Source organism: Sinocyclocheilus anshuiensis, unplaced genomic scaffold, assembly GCF_001515605.1.
Source record: "Sinocyclocheilus anshuiensis isolate Anshui unplaced genomic scaffold, SAMN03320099.WGS_v1.1 scaffold226, whole genome shotgun sequence".
NCBI classification, from domain to species: Eukaryota; Metazoa; Chordata; class Actinopteri; order Cypriniformes; family Cyprinidae; genus Sinocyclocheilus; species Sinocyclocheilus anshuiensis.
The window spans coordinates 6,231-27,803 of record NW_015544137.1 but is presented as its reverse complement, the minus strand read 5'-3'; the positions used below and the strand labels follow the sequence as shown (position 1 = coordinate 27,803).

Here is a 21,573-nt window from a genome sequence, read left to right as displayed (position 1 = left end):
CTAATCATTACCACCACACAGGTAGAGCAGGGCCTTCTGGTAATCTCCTTCAGAGTCTTCCTAAAAATAGTGGCAAAAACAATGCTAAGATTTATCTGTGTGCGTGTGTGTGTGTGTGTGTGTGTGTGTGTGTGTGTGTGTGTTTGCATAACTTGCCTGTATGGTGTTATAGAGTGATTCTCCATACTTCTTCTTGTATATTGCTCTGACGTCCAGCATATCTCGTTCACTCCTGGACACCATGATCCTTATGAGAGTCTCATCATCAGTGCCGGCACGCTGTCAATAAGCAAACCAATAATGTGTGAAATCAGTTGTTTCATTATCATTCAGACCAACACACTCATTTAATAAACAGGCCATAAATTGTTTTTATTTTTCCACTTGAAGTGTCAGCATTTGATAATACAAAATGAGCAGCAAATGATCCAATTCATGATTGTCAGAGGGGGAAAAAACTGATGAGAATCTCATGGAAATAAGCCTTCTTACCCGCATAGACTCTCGAACAGATTCAGCAAAATAACCAGGCACTTTTTGCACATTTAACTAAAAGGGGGGGAGAGAAAAATTTGTTTTAAATTTCAGTTAAAGGGATAGTTCACCCACCAGTGTCATTATTTGCTCACCCTCATGTTGTTCTTAACCTGTATGCTGTTATTAAAGTTATGCAGCTCGTCATACAACATCAGCAGTGACCTTAACAAACCTTTATGTGAGGAACAGACTGAAATTCAGGTTGATTTCACAGATTATCTTCAAAAGTAACATTGTCACAAAAAAGTCACATTTCTGTCCATTCCTCATAGAAAATAGCTTCAGAAAACTTGAAAAATTTGAGTGTTTTGCTTCTCTTCTTTTTTTTTTTGTTGCCCTTTTGTTATTTTTTATTGGACCATGGTTGTTTGAAAATGTTCAAAACATTTCTTCCACAGAAAAATAACAGCATACAGTCCTAGAATTACATGGTGAGTATCACTTTCCTTTGCATTTTCTTAGTTGACCTTTTTATTCAAGCAATTAAATCTATTTTACCAGACAGAACTTTGGGTGAACTATTGTTTTAAGTTTCATCAGAGTAATTGTTCAGTCCGACCAAATAGCAAATGAACTTGTACGTTTAGCCACACAGCAGGGATTTTCGTACCCACAGCCAGCAGCAGTGCTTCCAGGTTCCCAGTGCACTCATCTTTTATGCTCTCTTCAATGTCACAGCCGGCAATCTTTTTGTAGGCATCAAACACTGAAACAGGTACACCAAAGCCATTAGGATGGCCCTTCAAGGCAGTTCTGAATGCATCAAAAGGCTTTGAACACACAAATATGCACCTTTTCTCAGGTGTTCCGCGCTCCTGTTGCCGAGTATGTTGATGAACTTGTCCTCGTCCGTGCCGGATTTCTCCTCTCCAGCAGCAAACAGCTCCTGAAACACGATCAATGAACAAACACTTCTAAGGTTCGCAACTTAAACCTGAGAATCCAGTTACGTCTTTTCCATGTTTACATCAACATTCATACGCAACACTAATGATTAATCAAAAACAACTGGGTACAGTTTATAACAATGGATTCAAAACACTTTCAGTTTAAGTTGTGAAGCACAAAAGGAGATATTAAACACAATGCACAAGCATCTGTTGATTATAATAAAAGTGGATTGTGATTTACAATACCAAGCTACTAGAAGGACAAGAAAGCACCATAAAAGCTCAAATGAATCATATTGTTTCAGAAGACTTGTAATAACGTGAATCAGTCATAGACTGCTTTTATGGGGCTTTTTGTCTTTTCTGGAGCTTCACAGTATAACTCACCATCCACTTTGCATGGAAAAAAAAGATGCTTTGGTATTCTGCCTAACATCTTTTGTATTTCACAGGAAAAAAAGGAGATATTGCAAGGTTGAAACAATAGGAGGGTGAGTAAATGAGAAAAATCACACAAAATAAAAATGACATTGTTTCTTTACATATTTACTTTTAACTTAACTTTAAAACTATAATGTTTACACTGTTCATATACATTTTTCTTTGTACAACAAAATAAAGAAAGTCATATAATTTTAGATTGAGCAGTAAATTATGACAAATTTTTAGGGTAAACTGTCTCTTTAAGACATTCACAATACTTTATGAGTGTTTAATCATCCAAAATCTCACTATGAACTTTACCTTTGCATCTTTCTCCACTTTGCTCTCATCCACTCCCTCCTCCTTGTTTCCCTGAGTACAGGAATAGAAATATAAACCAAGGTCAGAGAAACATCAGCCCTCCTCCATCACCGCATATGCTGAGATGGGGCATGGAATTTTCCCTAACCTGGTAAACTCCAATATTGAATTACCCACACTTTACCCCTGAGAACCATTTAATCTTCTCAACATTAACTCAAGAGCTGTTTTAATTACTTAAGGATGACTTCACTGCTGCTCATGTTATCATTCCAAGAGCAAGCTGCTCTGTTTCATCTCTCTACCTTTTTTTAAGTATCCTCTCCCATCTCTGGCCATGATCAACACAATGACTGAAATCATGTATCACAGTATGAGTAATTTTATATATTGGTAATTTAGTAATGATATATAATGAGAAATTATATATATCATGTTATTTTTGCTGGAAATTATACTTTTTTTTTTTTTTTTACCTGTGCAAGGATCACCAGCAACCTCTGGTAATGTCCTGACGTATCACCCATGATGTCTTTTTCCAGCTTGCTTCCATATTCTAGGTCAAGACACATGAGACGGGATCTATTGACAGTTCACACTTATCTCGACAATTGCTGCTTATTGGTCCCATTGGAATAGTCTAATGGTAAGGGATCAGTTGTAACAGTGATGCCTTGTAGAGACTTGTGCTCCATTTGGATTGTTTGTTTGCAATACAAATCAGTAAGGCTTCTTTGCAGAAGAGAAACCCACAGTTTTACAAAAAAAAATTGTCCCTTACCATTTGAAATTAATTATTTTGAGTGTTCAAAGTAAATATAAATGGACATGGTCATGTATCAATCTTACAATAATGGGACGTTTTAATTTCATCCATGCCTGTGCCTGCACATTGAATATTACCTTTCTTGTAAGCTTTGGCAATATCTTTCATCTCATCACATGTCCTGGATGCCAGGATCTCAATTAAAACTTCATCCTCTGTACCCACTCCCTGTAAGAAAATAAAAAATTAAAAGATAACCGATCTGAGACGAGACAGGCTCAGGTTGATCAAAATGTAAAAGCATTTTCATAACAATGTGTTTTCTATTCTTTCTTTTTCTAGTTTTTTATTATATCCCATAGAAGATGGAAATGTTTGACATTACCTTGATGGCCTTATGGAGTTCATGTGCATCATATATTGTGGATGGAAACATGAGGGCCACAATGAGATCCTCTAACTTCCCTCCAAGCTCTGACCTTAAGTCTTTCACTAGATCCTGTAGAAAGGGACAAAATAAGAGAATGAGAGAGAGAAAGAGAGAGAGAGAACATAAGCCAAGAAACAGAAGAAAATATATTGCCCATTAAACTGGAGATGTGACACTCATTAGCATTTTAACATTGTTTTAGACATTCATGACGGCACTGAATTATATCAACATCAATAAGAGGATGCATGCAAAACAACAGTCCAAATGAATAATCTTGATGTACTGCTATTGATGCACAGCAGTGCTTCCAAGTATTTGAATCGAACAACAATCATGTTTGAATACCTTTTGTCTAAATTTTGAACAGCATTTTATTGTGTTATCATTTTCAGAAGAGCATGTACTTACAGTGAAAAGACATTTTTACGTAATTTAGATTCAACAAACTGATTATTCCTGGTCTGACACAAGATAATAATGTAATTTGCTCACCTTGCCAAAAGCCTGTTTATAGGCTGCTTTTATTTCCTGTCTCTGCGCATTACTGCGAGCTGCCAATAACATGAGGATGACATCTTCATCAGTGCCTGAAAATAAAGCATCCACACCAGCTTATAGAAGAGGACGAAAGTAAGCTATAGTGTAAGAGTGAGCTGAAGATGTTTTTCTTTAGGGAGTCCCTTCTAACTGGCCATTCGAACAGAAACAGAAAAACCACCGAGATCTTAACAAAAATGGGTGAACTCTCTTAATGGTCTGATTTGTCAAACTTACCGATCCCTTTCATGGCCTTACGCAAAACTTCTGCATCATGCTTTGCATTGAAGTTCACAAAGGGTTTCACACTTCCTCGGGTTGCCTGCAGAAAATACAAAATCAGAATCATAATATAATATAATGGAGACTGACATATGGTTCTGTTCTAAAATGCATAATGTGTCAGGTTAACTACAAATATTCTTTGAAAGTTCACCAACATGAACAACATGAACAAAATAATGTTCTGCCCTTACTGGTTATCGGATATGTTCTCACATCAGAAAAGACTTTATGAAGTTTGCAGGGCAAAATATTTTTGATATTGAACCAAAAGCAGAAAATCAGGTTTGGGTATTTGCAGGCTAAATAGGAAAATGCCAAACAGAAATAATTAAGATACATAATTCAAGGCACTAAAAAACATGAAGACATGTGGAGCAGGTGCATTCTGAATGGATTAGCCAGCGCAGGTGTTTGAGAATATGAGAAACATAAACCACATTTATTAAACCTCATGCTTGCAATGGCTTGTGTCTTTCATCATTATCATGTGGAAATATGGAATACATAGTTTAGCAGACAGATATGAACCAATAATTGTGGTTACTGTTTGCAATAAATGTGCTCTCAGAAGCAACCATATATTAACAATTCTTGTTTACATTGTAATTGTATCTTTCTGGTAACCCTTTAAAACCTCTGTAAGCACTATATACACACAGTATATAGTATCTGTAATCCATACACGACTGATTAAAGATAGACCAAGATTGCAGCTCAGGTTAATGATAGTGCCGTGGTGAAGGATGAGATAAGGTATAGGGTTCGGCTTTAGGGTTCAAGTTCAGGTTGAAAGTTAGGGAGCAGTTAACCCCAGGACCTTCGGTCCAATTTAATACCAAAAGCAGTAGCTTTAACCTTTCCTTGCTCTTATGCTGTCTATAATAAAGTGCTACAACAACAACACACATAGGATTGTCTTAGAATCACATCACCTTGTAAAACGGCCCGTGTCGTAGCATTAAACTTTTAAGAAACAACACACAATATGCCAGCCCAAGCATGGCTAATCCTTGTGGATGAACTACAGTATATGGGTGTTTGCTTGGTTCTGGCAGGTGTGGGATGATAAAGCTACAGTGACCTATTCGGTGGGTTTCCTCAGTCTGATCTGACACAGGTCTCATCTGCTGTAATCCAATCATCCATCACCTTAACCTCCATGACAATGGTCACCATGCCAACATAGACCTGATAACTTATTCTTGTTTATGGGAATTAATGTATGTGGAAAACTGGCCCCTTTATTTATTTATTTATTTATGATTATTACAGTTATAATAGGCTAATACTTGTATTTGTATACTTCTGGTTAAACTATTAGTTAAACTGATAAAAAAAACTTCAACCAACATTAATGTTATAAGCTTAGAGTTAAGCCAGCAAAACATGACACAAGACAAAGTCCCAAATTAGCCTAATAAAACTCATCATAAATTAAAATGTTAATATTGATACAAATGGTGATATACATTTTCAAATACTACTTGTGAAATTCTATTTAAAGCATAATCATTATTTGATCACCGTTTAATCAACTGCTTGTAGTGTGCTTACAAATTCCATGTAACAAATGCAAAATGATAGGCTACAAATGCAAAATAATACAAATGCAGCTCAACTCTTACCATTTGTACAGGTACAGGCAGTACTATGTGAAGTTCTGGGGGGGGAAGGTACATAAAGTTATCATTATCAGACCAATTCACCAATGATTGGAACTCGTTACGTTGTGATGTGAGATTACAAGTCCTAGAATCGACAATTGTGTAGCTAAATTACTTCAAGTATGTTCATAAATAATTCCTGTCATTTAGGCTACTCATTTAAGCCAGCGAATATACCTACCTGTTGAAGTATTCAGTCACCTGTGCACGAGAGGTCAGATTTCTGGCGCGTGTCAACGGTCAGCGAGCGAAGTTGATGTAGCTGGATGTAGGACACGCCCTCAAAACCAGCTGTCAATCATCTTGACTGACGTGGAGAACAGAGTCGATAGTTGTCAGTAGCTGTAGGCTTTATATTCGATGTTCGTGTCTAAGTGAATTTATATTTCTCATTTTTTTGTAGACAAAAGTATTTTAATTACTGTTATTCAAAATAAGTAAATTGTTATAGAAATGACCAGGAGATGCGTAGGTTTGAAACTCTTTTACAGCAAAACTCCAAACGTCCACAAGTGGCCAGTAAAGGGCCAAATTTGGGCATTTTTAACCTTGCTATTTTTAATATATTTTTTTAAAGTCCGCGTGAACCGGAAGTTGCTGCCGACTTCATTTCAGTGTAGTGACGTATTTCCAGCTGAAACGGAATATTGAATAGAGGGCATGGTTTTATGTTTTCGCTCCTCCTCTCTGTCTCTCACTCATAGCAAACTAACGGTAGGAGGGGTGTGTTTAAGGATATTCTGCCCAAGCCGTCAAACTGACGTCATCAGAAAAGGAATGCCATTCCAGAGCGGAAGTAACTGTTCAGATTTTGATTAAAGATTACGAAGACAAACAATTTTTTTCAGCGGATTAACTTGCACGGATTAATTGTTCACATCATTACTAGCAATGTGCGCTAGTAAAGTAAATAAAGTCCATTTTGATTTCATGGGGACTTTAAAATACTGTTTTTTTTCCTCTAACTATTGAATTTCAACAGTATATAGGTCTATATGCATCACCCGAACAATTGTGTCATTTGCTACATTACAACAATGTAATTTCCATCACATCTCAAATTATGTTTTGCAATTGATAACATTCTGTAGTAGAAATTACATTTAAAAAACATAAATAAATAAAATTACTTCTTTGTCTTGGATAATTTCATAGCTATCAAAATAGTTATGTAATAAAATAGTTATACAAAATATATATGTAATAATATAAATATTATTTTTAGCTTTTTGCATACTTTGATAAAATTCTAGCTAGTTTGGTGCAACTGTATAAGTTGAATTTTTTTGTTTGCGTGCATACTAAAGGTATTATACATGTTTTCTTTAGATGAAGTTCAGATAATGTCTGCTCAGCTTTGAACATAATCAATAGTTTGAAAATTATTCATTATAGCAACATCAGGCTGTGACAGAAGTAATAACCAGAGCACTGAGAAGCCCTCTCTGAAAACTGATTGATGGGCAATATAGTCAATATATTGCTTGGGCCTTCCTTAAAGAATTATGTTTTTGTCAGTGCCTTTTAATGATATGCTTATTTCATTTATGTGATTTATAACCCACTTCAACACAGCAAAATAAACCATATTTTTCTGTGTTATGTAAATAAAGCATACTCATTTCCTGCCAGAGAGAGACAGGAATAATAATATTAATAATTATTAATAAATGACTAATGCATCAGTGCCTGAAGTGCACCTACGTTCACTCATACCATAAGTATCCCTCATCAAATAGAAGAACCCTGCTGTTTGTTTGGCTAAATTGCTCAAGTATGCAGTGTGGTGTGAATTTAATTTTCTCACTTGCCTCATGCACATAAACACACACCCTGTGAATGGTTTAATAAAAGCAACAGAGCTGACTTCATTGGGATTCATTGTTGAAGATGTTTTACTAGCCCACTGATTGTTATAATGCTGACTGAACCATGTGCATACACGTATATGCAAATACATGTTTAGAAACACTTCTTAATAAATGGATCTTTATTCCATGTGCAAATCAAGGTGTGAACATTGCTATTAACCTTTTGGTTTTGACATTAGTGTTTTATGGTTTTCATTTTGTTTTTACCTTTATGTAACCTTTAACATTTTTAGAGAAATATTATTTTCTCCGTCTCCATCATTTAGGTTTATTTAACTTCATTCAGTGTGCCAAAGAAAGAACAATAAAGTACTACTGAAAGAAATGCAAGAACGCAGGGAAAAAGGATATATAAAAGGCACACTTATTTTACAGTGTTATCAGCAACACAAACATTATATTTGAACATTAAACAGCATTGAGTGTGGCAGGTCTCCATTGTTAGTTAGCAATTCCAAAAGGAATTCAGAGTTGCGTTATGGAAAATCATCTTTCATTTAAGACATTTTCTCAATATGCAACATAATTGATTCCACTCTTTTATTTATAAATAACCCTCTTCATACCATTGACAAACAGTAGGGAGAAAAATCTATTCTTGCCCTGAAACTAGTTAGCAGAGATATTGACTGATCCTTTAATTCATCTTTTATAAAATGTGCATGTGTGATTTTGTGTGAGTGAATAGTATTGGCTTTCTACAAACTAATATAGGTTGAATTAATGGTATTATAACTCTGTCTAGTAAATAAATTAACTTTGCATGTATCTATTTTTTACGAAGAATTGACGTCAGAGTAACATTTATCTTTAAAACAAAACACACGTTTCTGAAACAGAATAGTGTCTGCTAAAACATATAAAGCATCTGCCATGCTATAGATCAATACATAGTCAGAAAATACATCTCACATTTCCATTGCAAAGCTTTAAAAGTCCTCAATACAGTTTTTCAATTTTTCATCCATCCAAAGCACAGTTTTTGCTGTCACATCTTTCATTGTCCAGCAGTTTCAGAAATCAGAGCTGTATGCAAATCCTCCAAAGTCTCTTTTTTTTTCATCTTTATCCATGATGTTTCTCTCTCAGAGCACAATGATGTCTGCAGGATCCCAGATGTGGCTGAAGGGTGCTATTGCCTATAGAGTTCCTGAGCTGTTTAAACAGCATCCACAGAAGAAGTCCCATCAGAAGCAGCAATACTGTGAAGAGCCCCACATACACACTTAATTTCCAGCCCCATCCCGCTGTAAGAGGCAACGAGGTGGACGCCACCAGGAACCTCCTCTGGGAGGGCATCAGTTGCAATAAAATTGCATAAAACTACTGTAGTTCTTTGAATCCTCAGATCAAGCAGTGTGATAGTTCAGTTCACTTTGGTGTGTAAGATTTATCCATGACAAGTGTCCTTGATGTCCCTCTGTCATTAAATCTGTATTTATTATCCAGAAGGAAGCGTGCTGTCTCTGTGGTGTTGTGCAAAAAGAGAATAATGCTTGAAGTCCTCTCTGCAACTGCGCTCCCTCCTACTGTTGAGTCACATTCACGCCCCTTCATCCACTCCTGTGTGTGAGACCAAAATGTCCCCACAAAAAAAAAAAAAACTAAAATCGCTATTAAACATGCTTAATAATGTAATAGTGAAAATCTCTAAATGTAGAAAGGTTTAAGTGAAAATATCATCACAGCTTAGTGTAAAAACAATAGAAATCAATGTGTGTATGTCTGAAAAAGCATCAACAAAAGACCAATATGATGTAACCTTGGTTTCTTAAACCAGCCTTGGGCTGGTCACCAACCCAGCTTGACCAGTCTGGGATACCAACTACTCATAAAACCAGAAAACAAATGTATTATTTTATGTATGTCTTTTCAGCAAGCTCTTCCTCCAAGGTAGTTTTATTATTATCTGAAGACATACTAAAAGCATTTGTTGACATATGCTTCAAGCAATGCTTGTATGCTTCATATCAGCAAAATAAAACTAAAAACCTGAGTTGGAATAATTAATTAAATAATTATTCGAACACATGTTTTATTTATTTTAAATATTTACAATTATTTAATTAATTGTTTAAATTATTAGGGCACTAGGGAAAAAATAGAAACTGCTGGAAACAGGAAACTGGGGAAATTATTTATTGTTTTTATCAGGTGTTTAGGGCATCAGGGGAAAAAAACTGTTCGAATGCTTTTTGACTTGATTAAAATATAAAATATTTTTCAGTGGTTTGAACGAATCTTATTACGCTTGCTGTTACCATGGTAACCAGAGATGGTTTGGGTGGCTGACAAACATGGCGCTGCTGAGGAAACGTGTTAGCTGCAAACAAAAACACTTTTGCTGCTGCTGTACTTAGACGGATTTTTTATTTTTGTCCGCGAAGCGAAGCATATCGTTTGGATAAATGTGTATGAAAAGGCGGCATAGTTTTTTTTTTGTTTGTTTTTTTACATATAAATGCGACTTTAATTGTCTTGTAAAGCGGACCAACTGACACAGCTAACGTTAGCCACTTCATCTGCAGCAGAATCAGCCACTAACTAACGTTAACTAATCCGCAGGATAATCCAGTCATTTGTGACGACTAGTCAGGACCACTGTGTCCATCGGAAAAACTCGAAATACAGAATTCTATTTCAAAGTACCTTCTTGGGGAATTAATTACACAGAACTACTCTGAGGCATCTTCAATATCAACGCTAAACAGAAAACGGTTAAACTGTCACAATTCAAAGGGATCTGTGGAGTGATTATTCTGACAGACGAAATGGAGTTGAATTTAAATCACGTTGATTATCTCCAGGTAAGGTCTCAACATCTCTATGTATTTGCATATCCGCTGTGATTTACAGTGATGGCATATGTGCACTCGGTCGTTTAAAACGCACACTTGTAAGGCCTGTGACTGAGCCACTTAGGCATTTTATGTATTATGAATTATCAGAAAAGAAATTTACTAATGGCCATGTCATCTTTGCTTTCTCAGGTTGGAGTGACTTCTCAAAAAACCATGAAACTTCTCCCAACTGTGGGGCGAAAAGCAACTCAAAAGGTATATCTGCATCCCTTATAAAAGAATATTCCAGGTTTAGTGTAAATCAAGCTTGTGAAAATCATCTGTTCACAGAAAATAATTATTACCATACATCTTATAACACAAATAATATTACTCATTCCTCACAGTGCTGACAGTTATGCAAAAAAACTACATTACATTATCAGTAATCAGTAATTGCAAGGAATATTCTTTTAACAGAAAGTTCAATCTTAAAACTTGCTGCAAGTATATGAAATCAGGTATTAATATCCATAACTAAAATGTACAGTCTTATGAACGTTCCATAGTTTCAAGGACTTAATGACATTTCTGCTTTAGATTATTTCAGGGGGTTACTTTGTAAAACAAGGCCACTGGAGATTAGATCCCACTTGTGAAAGAGCATGCGACATGTTCTTTTTATTTGAGCATGTGCTTGACATTTCTCCCCCGCTCAGTTAAACAGGGAACAATGTCTATAAGCAACATGTTGTTGTATCTGGTGATGCTAGTGTGTCGTTTTCTCATTTCAGGTGGTTGTTGCAGATTATGATGGTGTTGTGACCTGTTTTGGAATGAAAAAAGGGGAGGCTGTGGTATTTATCAGAAGTGTTTCCTGTTTTAGTGTACACAAGCATTCAAAAGTTTGGGGTCAGTCAGATGTTGGAAGGAAATAATACTGTAAAATGCATCAAATTGATGAAAAGTGACAGCAAAGGCATTTATGATATTATTAAATGTTTTGATTTAAATGATAAAATACTTTAATTTAAAGTATAAAGTAACTTTTATTTAAATGATGAATAATTATATTCATCAGCGAATCCTGAGAAAAATCATGGTCTTCACAAAAATATTAAGCAGCACAACTGTTTTCAACATTGATAATAATAAAAAATATTTCTCAAGCACCAAATCATTGTGATTCATCTAACATCATGTGACACTGAAGACTGGAGTAATGGCTGCTGAAAATTGAGCTTTGCCATCACAGGTATAAATTGCATTTAAAAATATATTAAATCAGAGGACAGTTATTTGAAATTTTACAAATATTTTACCATGTTACTATTTTTGATCACATAAACGCAACCAAGGTAAATATAAGATACTTATTTCAAAAACATACAAAAATCTTATTGACCCCAAACTTTTGAATGGTAGTGTGTATATTAATATAAACAAACAAAGTTATTTTTTCTCAGTGGGAGAATAAATGTCTGTCTTTTTTGTCAGCCTGTGTTCAGATCACTACCAGGACAGAAGATCTCCAGACTTGAGCTTGGAGGGGCTTTGGGAACCCCACAGGAAAAGATCTTTGTGAGCTCTGGCTCTGAAGTGAGAGGATATACTAAAAAGGGCAAACAGTTTCTTACATTTGAAGCCAACCTAACAGAGAGCATAAATGCCATGTGAGATCTGCTTCTTGTTTTTCAGACTCTCTCAACTTTGGGTATTTCTATATTAGCAAATTTGATAATGCATGTAACACTGTGTCATTTTGGATGCTTCACTTTTTGTTCTGCCTTACTTTCCCACAGGCATGTTTCAGGGGCAGATCTGTTTGTGTGTGCCAGTTACATTTATAACCATTACTGTGACTGCAAGGATCAGGACTACTACCTGTCAGGAGACAAGATCAATGACGTCCTGTGTTTACCTGTGGAGACTGTGGGCCGCATCGTGCCCATCCTGGCCTGCCAGGACAGAGTACTTAGAGTATTGCAGGTAGTCCGAAACACCCTCTAGTCATGTTGGCCACCTTTTGTCTCTACTTTGTTACCCAATTATACTTTAGCTATCACTGGTAGCCGTGATATCCTTTACTTGGTGGCCATATCCAATTGATGATGCTCAAGTCCACAGTCATCCTACACTTTGTGCTCCATCAGGGCTCCGACCTTCAGTACGACGTAGAAGTTCCCGGACCTCCAACTGTTCTGGAACTTCTCAACAGAGATGGCGGTATGTGCTAAAAATCTGCTCACTCATTTTAATGTGAAAGAATGTATTGTTTTGAGTCTGGGTATTTGATGCATAAAATCTTGATCTTCAGGAAAGGGTGGTGAGGAAGTTGTTTATGGAACAGCTGATGGGAAACTAGGTCTTGTGCAGATTACCAAATCTGGACCCATTACTAGTTGGGAACTGGATAATGAGAAGAAAAAAGGAGGTAGGAATTAGATAGTGAGGGGTTATTAGAAATTAGAAATTGAAGCCATGCTAATTTGTATTGGTCTTTTGGTGTTTTCAAGGTGTGCTTTGTATTGATACTTTTGACATTGTTGGTGATGGTGTGAAGGACATTCTGGTGGGAAGGGATGATGGGACTGTGGAGGTCTACGGGTTGGACAGTTCAAATGAGCCAGTGCTGCGCTTTGAGAATGTGAGTGTCACATTTGAATGATAAGCGATATATGGAACACCCTCATTTTGTCTCAAATTAAATTCTGTTGCACTACAGTTGTGGTAATTGTCTTTCCCTGTTTACAAGGTTTTGTCTGAGAGTGTCACATCAATCCAGGGTGGCTGCGTCGGAAAGGATATGTATGATGAAGTTCTTACAGCAACTTACACAGGTTAGCTGGGGCTGTTAGATAAAAGCATTTTACTACGTCTTTTCTAAGAACAATACTGTGTGGGTGATGTTAGTATATCATTCACCTGTGTTGACTGAGAGGTCATGTGACTGGTTTCCAGGATGGGTGTCAGGACTCGCCACAGAGCCTCAGCAGATGGTTGCAGGCCCGGGGGATGAGATCAAGATGAGCCGGGAGACCCAGGGGAAGGTGGCTGCACTCAGGTACTACACATCCGGCTGTTTCCTGCCATGATGATGAGTCTAAAACAGCAAAAATCTGTTTACCAAACTGACATAGATTTTGAAACACCTTCTGACATGCCTTGTTTGGTAATGTATGTGTTTGTACAGGGCAGAGTTAGAGCAGTTGCAGGTGAAAGTGTTGCAGGGCAGAGAAAAATACCAGCAGAGCTCTCAGTCCAACACGGCAGTGTCCGCTGTGCCAGTCTTTAGCATCAATGACAAATTCACATTGTGCCAGGATGATGCCAGCTACAGCCTCACACTAGAGGTGCAGACAGCCATTGACAACTTGCTGCTACAGGTGAGAGCAATACATTCATTTATCTTGCTTTTATTTATATAAACTACTGTTCAAAAGTTTGGGGTTGGTAAGATTGTTTTAGTGTTTTTGAAAGAAGTCTCTTATGCTCATAAAGCCTGTATTTCTTTTATCAAAAATATAGTAAAGGCAGTAATATTGTGAATTATTACTACAATTTGAAAAGAACTTTTCTATTTGAATATATTTTAACATTTTTATAATTTATACATTTATTTCTGTGATGGCAAAGCTGTGTTTTTAGCAGCCATTACTCCAGTCTTCAGTGTCACACGATCCTTCAGAAATCAGTCTAATATGCTGATTTTGTGCTCAATAAATCAGTCAGCATTGAACTGGAAGTCAGAACTGGAACTATGCATTTTAATTAGTTGTATTTTAGATCTTCGCTAATTCAACATCATTTTTACATGTCTTGTAATTTCAGCATTGTGAGACTGAAGTTTCCTTACATTCACTTACATGTGTTTTTGTTTCTGACAGAGTGATGTTCCCATTGACCTGTTGGATGTTGATAAGAATTCAGCAGTGGTCAGCTTCAGCGAGTGTGATTCAGAGGTAAAGCACCTGTGTGCCACATCATTAAGCTTACTTAATGACCACATCACATGTGTTTGCAAAACTGTCTTTGTTTGTTCATCTAACCCCACAGTCAAACGGGAACTTCCTCCTTGCCACCTACAGGTGCCAAGCAAATACCACTAGGCTGGAACTGAAGGTGTCTACTTCTCTGTCTTTGGATAATTTTCAATATAATAATGTATATTATATTTTTTCTTAAATTGCAAGGTAGGCAATATATCTGAGCATTTGTCCTGATTTTTCTCTAAGGTGAGGTCTATAGAGGGTCAGTATGGCACCCTTCAGGCTTACGTGACGCCAAGGCTTCAGCCCAAAACCTGCCAGGTTCGACAATACCAGATCAAACCCCTTTCCCTCCACCAGAGGACACACGCAATTGATCAGGAGCGGTGAGCTTAGAGACACACAATGGTTTATCACACAATTCTTATCATGCATTTATTCTGCCAGCTAAACATTACTGTTATTCTCTCTTCATGAATAGGCCCATGAACACCTTGAGACTGACAGGACAGTTCAGTTTTGCAGAGATCCATTCCTGGGTTGTTTTCTGTCTGCCTGAGGTCCCAGAGAAAACCCCGGCAGGAGACAACATCACATTCTACTTTCAGAACACTTTCTTGGGCACACATCTAGAAGCCACCTATTGGTGAGGCCTACCTGTTCAATATCCAAATATGTTTATTTATTAAATGTAAATGTACTATTTTTAAGTACTATTTTTCTTCATGTGCATATGATTGTTTTGAAAAAGAGCTGATTATGATTTCAAATATATTTATTACAGTTGGACAAAGATCCTACTAGATGATTGCATTATTAGAGGAAGTATTCAGTAATCAGTCTTTATACATTTTTGTAATGGGTTCCAGTAAAGGTGAGGCAAACTTCAAATCAGACAACATTTCTACCATATGCATACTGAAGGATGTTTTGTCCAAAGAGGCCACGAAGCGAAAAATCAATCTGAATATATCCTACGGTGAGTTCACAAACTGATCTATTAACTGATATATGTGGTCTATTAAATGGTTCAACTGAGACGATGTTAATATCAGATTACAGTGATCTCAATTTTTTGTGCATCACATATAATTAATATGTGTTTGTTGTGTTGGTTGTTATGTTGGTTTCAGAGGTGAATGAGGACTCTGTGAGCCATACTCTTCAAATGATTCATCCCAAACTAGAGTATCAGCTGATTTTGGCCAAAAAAGTTCAGCTTATTGATGCGTTAAAGGTAAAACATAAAGACTAAAAAAGCCCTGCTAAAAAACACAAGCCTACTGAGTGTGTGTGTGTGTGTGTGTGTATTGTATGCAGGAGCTGCAGGTGCATGAGGGGAATGCAGATTTTCTGATTCCAGAGTATTGCAGTATACTGGATGAATCTGCCCAGCTCTTAGAAGAATATAAGAAACAGCCAGCTCACTTAGAAAGATTGTATGGTGAGTGAATTCAGATCAGCAAGGGAGATGATATTTTACAATATATTATTTGAAATTTTAGATGTTAAATTATTCACAAGTATTGTAGATTTCGATAAGATTAATGTGTTTTTCTCACAACCCCTGTATATTCAGATGATGTCTTTGCACAAGAAATAATGACACATCTATGGGTAAACAAACCATTTTGTGTTTTCTTACAGGTATGATCACTGATCTGTTCATCGACAAGTTCAAATTTAAAGGACAAAATGTCAAAACAAAAGTTTCACAGCTGCTTGCAATTTTGAACAACTATGAACTTGATTCATTGATGGAATTTTTCAGTGAAGCTTAATGAAATGTAAAATTAAAGCACTTTTTAGGAATGTGTTTTGTGAATTTTGTTTTTTGCAATAAACATTTGGTATTCTATAGGGATCAAGCTGATTGTACCATTACAGAATCAAATTAAAATGTTCAATGTAATAAACATAAAAACTATTTGTGACTGCAGTTGTTTTTTTAAAACTCATCCATTGTCTAGTTGCATTTCTACAGAAATAAAAAAAAAAAGTCATGAAAAATGTGTCTGTTTTGTTTGTCTTTCAGTCCAGATACAAACTTTCAGTTATTCATATTTTAATATTTAGCTTTATTTGGTGGAAAAAACTACAAAATGTTTGGTTTGATGGTTATGACAGCAGTATTAGAGACAGTGATTATTTGCTATACAAATTAGAAATTGTTAACATAAGTACCAAAAACATAGAAGATATTATTTATATTCAAAATAATTATTGTTGTTGTTTATGTTTATTTTCAGTATTTTTTAAGTACTGCTTGGGCAGAACATTTCCCCAGATGTAAGATTTACCCCTGTATATTTATATACTTGTAATTCTTGAGTTTGTATATTATGTATAAACTTGACATCATGAGATTAAATTTTACATTGTGCTCAAACAGTTTCAAAATTCCTTTGAGCCAATGAAAGTAACTTTCAACGGCTCAGTTAATAAAAGCAGAATTGCAGTTTGTACTTTCCAGGCTTCCGTATAATCAGTGACGTTTGGATTTGCTGCATTCTGATTGGCTCGTTTCAATAGTCGCGGGCTACTTGAACTGAGACAGCCACAATATCAAATCAGGCAGCAGCAATAAATAAAAAAAAAATTAAAAAAAGCAACAAGGCGCCGTTCGACTTCATAGAAGCATATTTTGTGAGCTCTCCGTGCCGTGTTGAGGGTTTTCCACACCGCCATGGTGCGATTTCTGTAGGATAGTGTTGTTGCATGATTTATTTTTGAATCTAGGTTTTGTAAAACGCCGCTGGCAACTGTTTATATTGTGTTTTTGTCCGGATTTCAACAGCTCATTTCTACCAGTTTCCCTGGTTAGTCTGCTTATCCATGCTTTATTCGTTGTTCACGTGTGTGGTGTTTGATCAAACGTGTTAAAACATCAAAACCTGGTGTTTAAATGCTTTCAACCATCGATCCATCTTGCAGGGCGACTGGAGTTGATCTGCTGTTGTAAGGATGTCGTCTGGCGGTCAAACACAAGGAAGCGCGGTTCAAGATTCGAGAGCAGATATTCACAATCAAGAAAACATGCTTTCACGACTACGCGGCGCAGCAAAGAACCGAATTGAAAACCGGGAAAATGTCAACCCTAAACCAGGCAGCAGGACTGTGCTGGGCGCCCTGGAGAACAATCAGCGCAGACAGCCCTTTCTTCGCGGCGCTAAACAGGTTAGAGCACGCATGGCACACGAATATCAAATATGCTTCGGTTATAGACTTATTTCATCAGCTTAATTGTAGCACGTATGAGTATTTAGTTTAATAATTGGTGTGTTTTGCTTTAACAATTGCTAACGTAATAACATTGACTAACGTTAGATGAACTGAACGTTGCTTTAGTTGAACCAGTCAAAGTGCTCGCAGGCTTTGTGGTCCCTTTGAATCACGAATATAAATATAAATCTCGTTCTCTTTTGTCTACCCTGGGTCAAACTGCATTTATGGCGCCACAGGTTAAAATGAAATGCAGTGTTAAATGTCCGCACTCATTCCCTCGCAATGCGCAGACCGCCATTTTACAAACCCATTCACTGCTACCATAGTAAACCGGGTTGGTTGGTTAAAGGGGTAGTTCACCAAAAACGAGTTGATATTCTGTGGACCGCAAAAGATATTCTGCCAAATATTTGTGACCTGAGGCTGTCATTCTGCTTAACATTTGTTTCCATATGAGAATTCATTACGTTTTAGTACATTTCCATTTCTGGCCAGCTGTCCCTTTAATACTGCAACAGGTGCATATCCACAGTTTCTTGTGCAAAGTGTAAGTTAACCTTTTTGTTCAAAATCTGGGTACAGTTTTTATGGAGTGGGGTTACATTTACGCCAATTGATTCAACATGATTCACCACACCATGAAAATTTGGATTAAAAACATCAAGTTTTTAACATGCCGCTCACACCAAAGATCAGATCCTTTTTTTTATATTTTTTTTTTTTATTGAATCTTAATCTATATTTCAACTTTAATTATTTACATTAAGCAAACATGTTAAAAAGGCACTTGTGTGCTTTCCTGAAGCTCAAACAGTTCTCATGACACAGCAAGATTTTGGGTTAAATTCCCAGTGAAATAAACATGCATGGACTGAACTTGCTCTTTCAGTGAAGTTTCTTCAGATAACGTATGTGATGAAAGCATAAATGTATCTACCCTCTGAGTATAGTTGAGAAGCTAACAAACTATTTCAGGTCTGTGCAGCTGCCTTTAATAATTGTCAAACTGATTCCCATACATCAGAATTGTATTATAAATTTGTATGCATATTCCACATCACAGAGTGTTAGAGAGATACTTCGCATATGTCTTTGTGACCTTAAATTGGTCAATTTCAATAAAAAAAAGAACCGGTATTTCCAACCACTCAAAGTTGAAATGGGTCAAATTGACCTGCTACATAATGAAGCTACTGCAAAAAGGGCCTGTAATTACCTATGTAGTGTATAGGACTGTTTTCCCCAGCACTCTAATCCAGTTTTCTGTTTACAGGTCTCTGGGCCCCAAATAATTGCATGCAAATCTGAAGAACATGGCGGTTTTGGAGAGAAGCCCTCCACAAGGCCACCTGCTTTTCAGATCCATGTGGATGAGCCTGATGGTGCATGCTCTAAGAAACCATCTACCAAAAGAGCAACCATGGATTGCTCTCCTCTAACACTAAATCCCACCGTGACCCGCCTAAGGCAGCCCCTCGCCACTATCAATCTGCCCGTGGAAGCCAGTTTTGGTAAGAAAAACAACTTGTTAAATGCAATGCCCATACTGTCTTCTGTTGCACTTTATAGAAAACCTGAAATACAACTTGTACAACTCTTTTTAATACATAGATTCTCCTATGGATATGTCAATAATTGAGAGTGAGGAGAGGCCCACAAATGTAAATGAAGTCTCAGATTATGCAGCAGAAATACACGCACACTTGCGGGAAATGGAGGTGAGGATGTGTTAAGGTCTCCATTTTAAGCTCCTCTTTTAATGATGCATGTTCTCTACTTCATGGCTCAGTGTGTGTGTGTGTGTGTGTGTGTGTTTTTTTTTTTATTTTTATTTTTTTATAATCATGCAGGTCAAGTCAAAACCAAAAGCAGGTTACATGAAGAAACAGCCCGACATCACAAACAGCATGCGAGCCATTCTGGTGGACTGGTTGGTGGAGGTGGGAGAAGAGTACAAGCTCCAGAATGAGACCCTCTACCTGGCTGTGAACTACATCGATCGCTTTTTGTCTTCCATGTCTGTCCTGAGAGGAAAACTACAGCTGGTGGGCACAGCTGCTATGCTTTTGGCTTCGTAAGTATCTTTGCATTAACGCCTCAGACTGCACAACCTTCCCCCCTCCTCGCCATTCTCCATGTTCACACTTCTCTGTTTGACTGTAGGAAGTTTGAGGAGATCTACCCCCCGGAGGTGGCAGAATTTGTTTACATCACTGACGACACCTACATAAAAAAACAAGTGTTGAGAATGGAGCATCTGGTGCTGACGGTTCTGTCGTTTGATCTTGCTGCTCCTACAATCAATCAATTCCTCACCCAGTATTTCTTGCACCAGCCTGTGAGCAGCAAAGTGGAGAGCTTATCAATGGTGAGAACCTTTCCTGCAGTTCAGTTGCATTGTGTGGTGGTTCCGTGTTATCACATGAAAATGTTGTAACTTTTTTTTTTTTTTTTTTCTCCGTTCCCCCTTCAGTTTCTTGGTGAGCTGAGTTTGGTAGATTGTGACCCCTTCCTGAAGTACCTCCCATCTCAAACTGCTGCTGCAGCTTTCATTTTGGCCAACCACACAATTGCAGGTGGATCATGGGTAAGTTTGCACAATCAACTTGTGCAAAAACTAGGATGCTATTTATGTGAACATTATGCTGTCTTAATTAGAATGTCCAACTAGCAGGTAGCCCAGGGATGATCAGTGTTTTCAGCATCAAATTGGTGTTTGATAGGGTTCACTTGGATATTGTGCTTTTTTTTCTTTTTTTTTTTCACAACTCTATCTTGCAGTCGAAGGCACTTGTTGAGATGACTGGCTATACTCTGGAGGATCTTATGCTGTGCATTCAGGATCTACATCAGACCTACCTCGGTGCTACTCGGCACACACAGCAGGCAGTTAGGGAGAAATACAAGGGCTCAAAGTAAGTTCACTTTCTCTACATGGTCAATAGCTGTGTTAGCAATGGCTAACTTCTTCCTCTTTCTCTCCAGGTACCATGAAGTCTCTCTCATTGAGCCTCCAGAGAAGCTGATGCTGAACTAACCAGCTCATCAACATTGTGTTCATTGGTTCCATACCTTAATTGGATCCCTCAATGTACCATGAAGTCTCTCTCATTGAGCCTCCAGAGAAGCTGATGCTGAACTAACCAGCCCATCAACATTGTGTTCATTGGTTCCATACCTTAATTGGAATTGTGCGCGCACTTTTTGATGCTTTATTTCCATTACTCCAATAACTGAAGCCATAGCCTCAATTTTGGGGGAGTGGTGAGATCTTAGTTATTTTTTTTTTTTTTTTTTTTCAGTCCTTAAGGATTGAGCTTTTGTGCTTGATACATCCAGATATTTGTACATTAGGTAATCAAGCATTGTTTTAATATTTCTGTGTCTGTTCTATTTTTATGAAAGACTCCAGCAATGCACTTTATCTATCCTTTTTTTACACCGTTAAAGTGACCCTCCCTTTTACATCTTAATAAAAGTGCTGCTGGCCTTTATGTACTTTGTTCATGTCATATTTCTATTGTTTTGGTTAAGGTGGGAGGAGATAAACTGGTGTCTTGTGGTCTGCGATAGACACTTTAAATTTAATTGCTCTTGGTTCATTTACTGAAATGAGGTGCTCGATCATTGCTTTGCGGGTCTACTTTGTTCAGTGTGAAACAGACAAGTGGTCCTCCACACAGTCACTTAAATGCTGGCTGGATTTGAATTGAAATTTTATAAAAGAGGCTGTTGTCATGGTCAAATTAAACTTGGATTTACAATGTTAGCATAAATGGTGCATTATAAAACTGGTTCCTTATCCTGGCAATTATTTATTGAAGCACTGCTGAGGGGATAATTACATCTGAA

The 21,573-nt window shown here is 37.1% G+C and overlaps 2 protein-coding genes and 1 pseudogene across 2 annotated transcripts; 2 read left to right on the top strand and 1 right to left on the bottom strand.

The window, feature by feature from the left end:
• Positions 1-6,116, bottom strand: LOC107694971 (annexin A5-like; annotated as a pseudogene).
• A 3,897-nt stretch (positions 6,117-10,013) lies between these two features.
• On the top strand, positions 10,014-16,277 carry LOC107694969 (Bardet-Biedl syndrome 7 protein homolog). Its single transcript, XM_016494709.1, has 19 exons — positions 10,014-10,534; positions 10,718-10,783; positions 11,302-11,364; positions 12,005-12,180; positions 12,310-12,496; positions 12,661-12,733; positions 12,825-12,941; positions 13,024-13,154; positions 13,263-13,347; positions 13,469-13,571; positions 13,701-13,893; positions 14,395-14,469; positions 14,564-14,629; positions 14,743-14,882; positions 14,978-15,142; positions 15,366-15,475; positions 15,630-15,733; positions 15,817-15,940; positions 16,144-16,277. Exons 1-19 carry the CDS (start codon positions 10,499-10,501, stop codon positions 16,275-16,277), a joined length of 2,148 nt encoding a protein of 715 aa, XP_016350195.1. The 5' UTR covers positions 10,014-10,498.
• Positions 16,278-17,022: 745 nt separating this feature from the next.
• On the top strand, positions 17,023-21,215 carry LOC107694975 (cyclin-A2-like). The gene is made up of 10 exons (XM_016494713.1): positions 17,023-17,315; positions 17,431-17,673; positions 18,995-19,232; positions 19,333-19,439; positions 19,572-19,795; positions 19,885-20,089; positions 20,195-20,308; positions 20,503-20,636; positions 20,707-20,771; positions 20,878-21,215. The coding sequence occupies exons 2-9, from the start codon at positions 17,461-17,463 to the stop codon at positions 20,756-20,758; spliced, it is 1,287 nt and encodes a 428-aa protein (XP_016350199.1). The 5' UTR covers positions 17,023-17,315; positions 17,431-17,460; the 3' UTR covers positions 20,759-20,771; positions 20,878-21,215.
• The last annotated feature ends 358 nt before the right edge of the window (positions 21,216-21,573 follow it).

What these genes read in the sequence shown, in the direction of transcription:
- LOC107694969 (XM_016494709.1), top strand. Translation starts at nt 10,499, where the DNA reads ATGGAGTTGAATTTAAATCACGTTGATTATCTCCAG. An exon ending in GGCGAAAAGCAACTCAAAAG is followed by an intron (nt 10,784 to 11,301) that starts GTATATCTGCAT and finishes TTCTCATTTCAG; the next exon opens with GTGGTTGTTGCAGATTATGA. An exon ending in CACGCAATTGATCAGGAGCG is followed by an intron (nt 14,883 to 14,977) that starts GTGAGCTTAGAG and finishes CTTCATGAATAG; the next exon opens with GCCCATGAACACCTTGAGAC.
- LOC107694975 (XM_016494713.1), top strand. Translation starts at nt 17,461, where the DNA reads ATGTCGTCTGGCGGTCAAACACAAGGAAGCGCGGTTCAAGATTCGAGA. An exon ending in TTCTTCGCGGCGCTAAACAG is followed by an intron (nt 17,674 to 18,994) that starts GTTAGAGCACGC and finishes TTCTGTTTACAG; the next exon opens with GTCTCTGGGCCCCAAATAAT. An exon ending in CAATTGCAGGTGGATCATGG is followed by an intron (nt 20,309 to 20,502) that starts GTAAGTTTGCAC and finishes TCTATCTTGCAG; the next exon opens with TCGAAGGCACTTGTTGAGAT.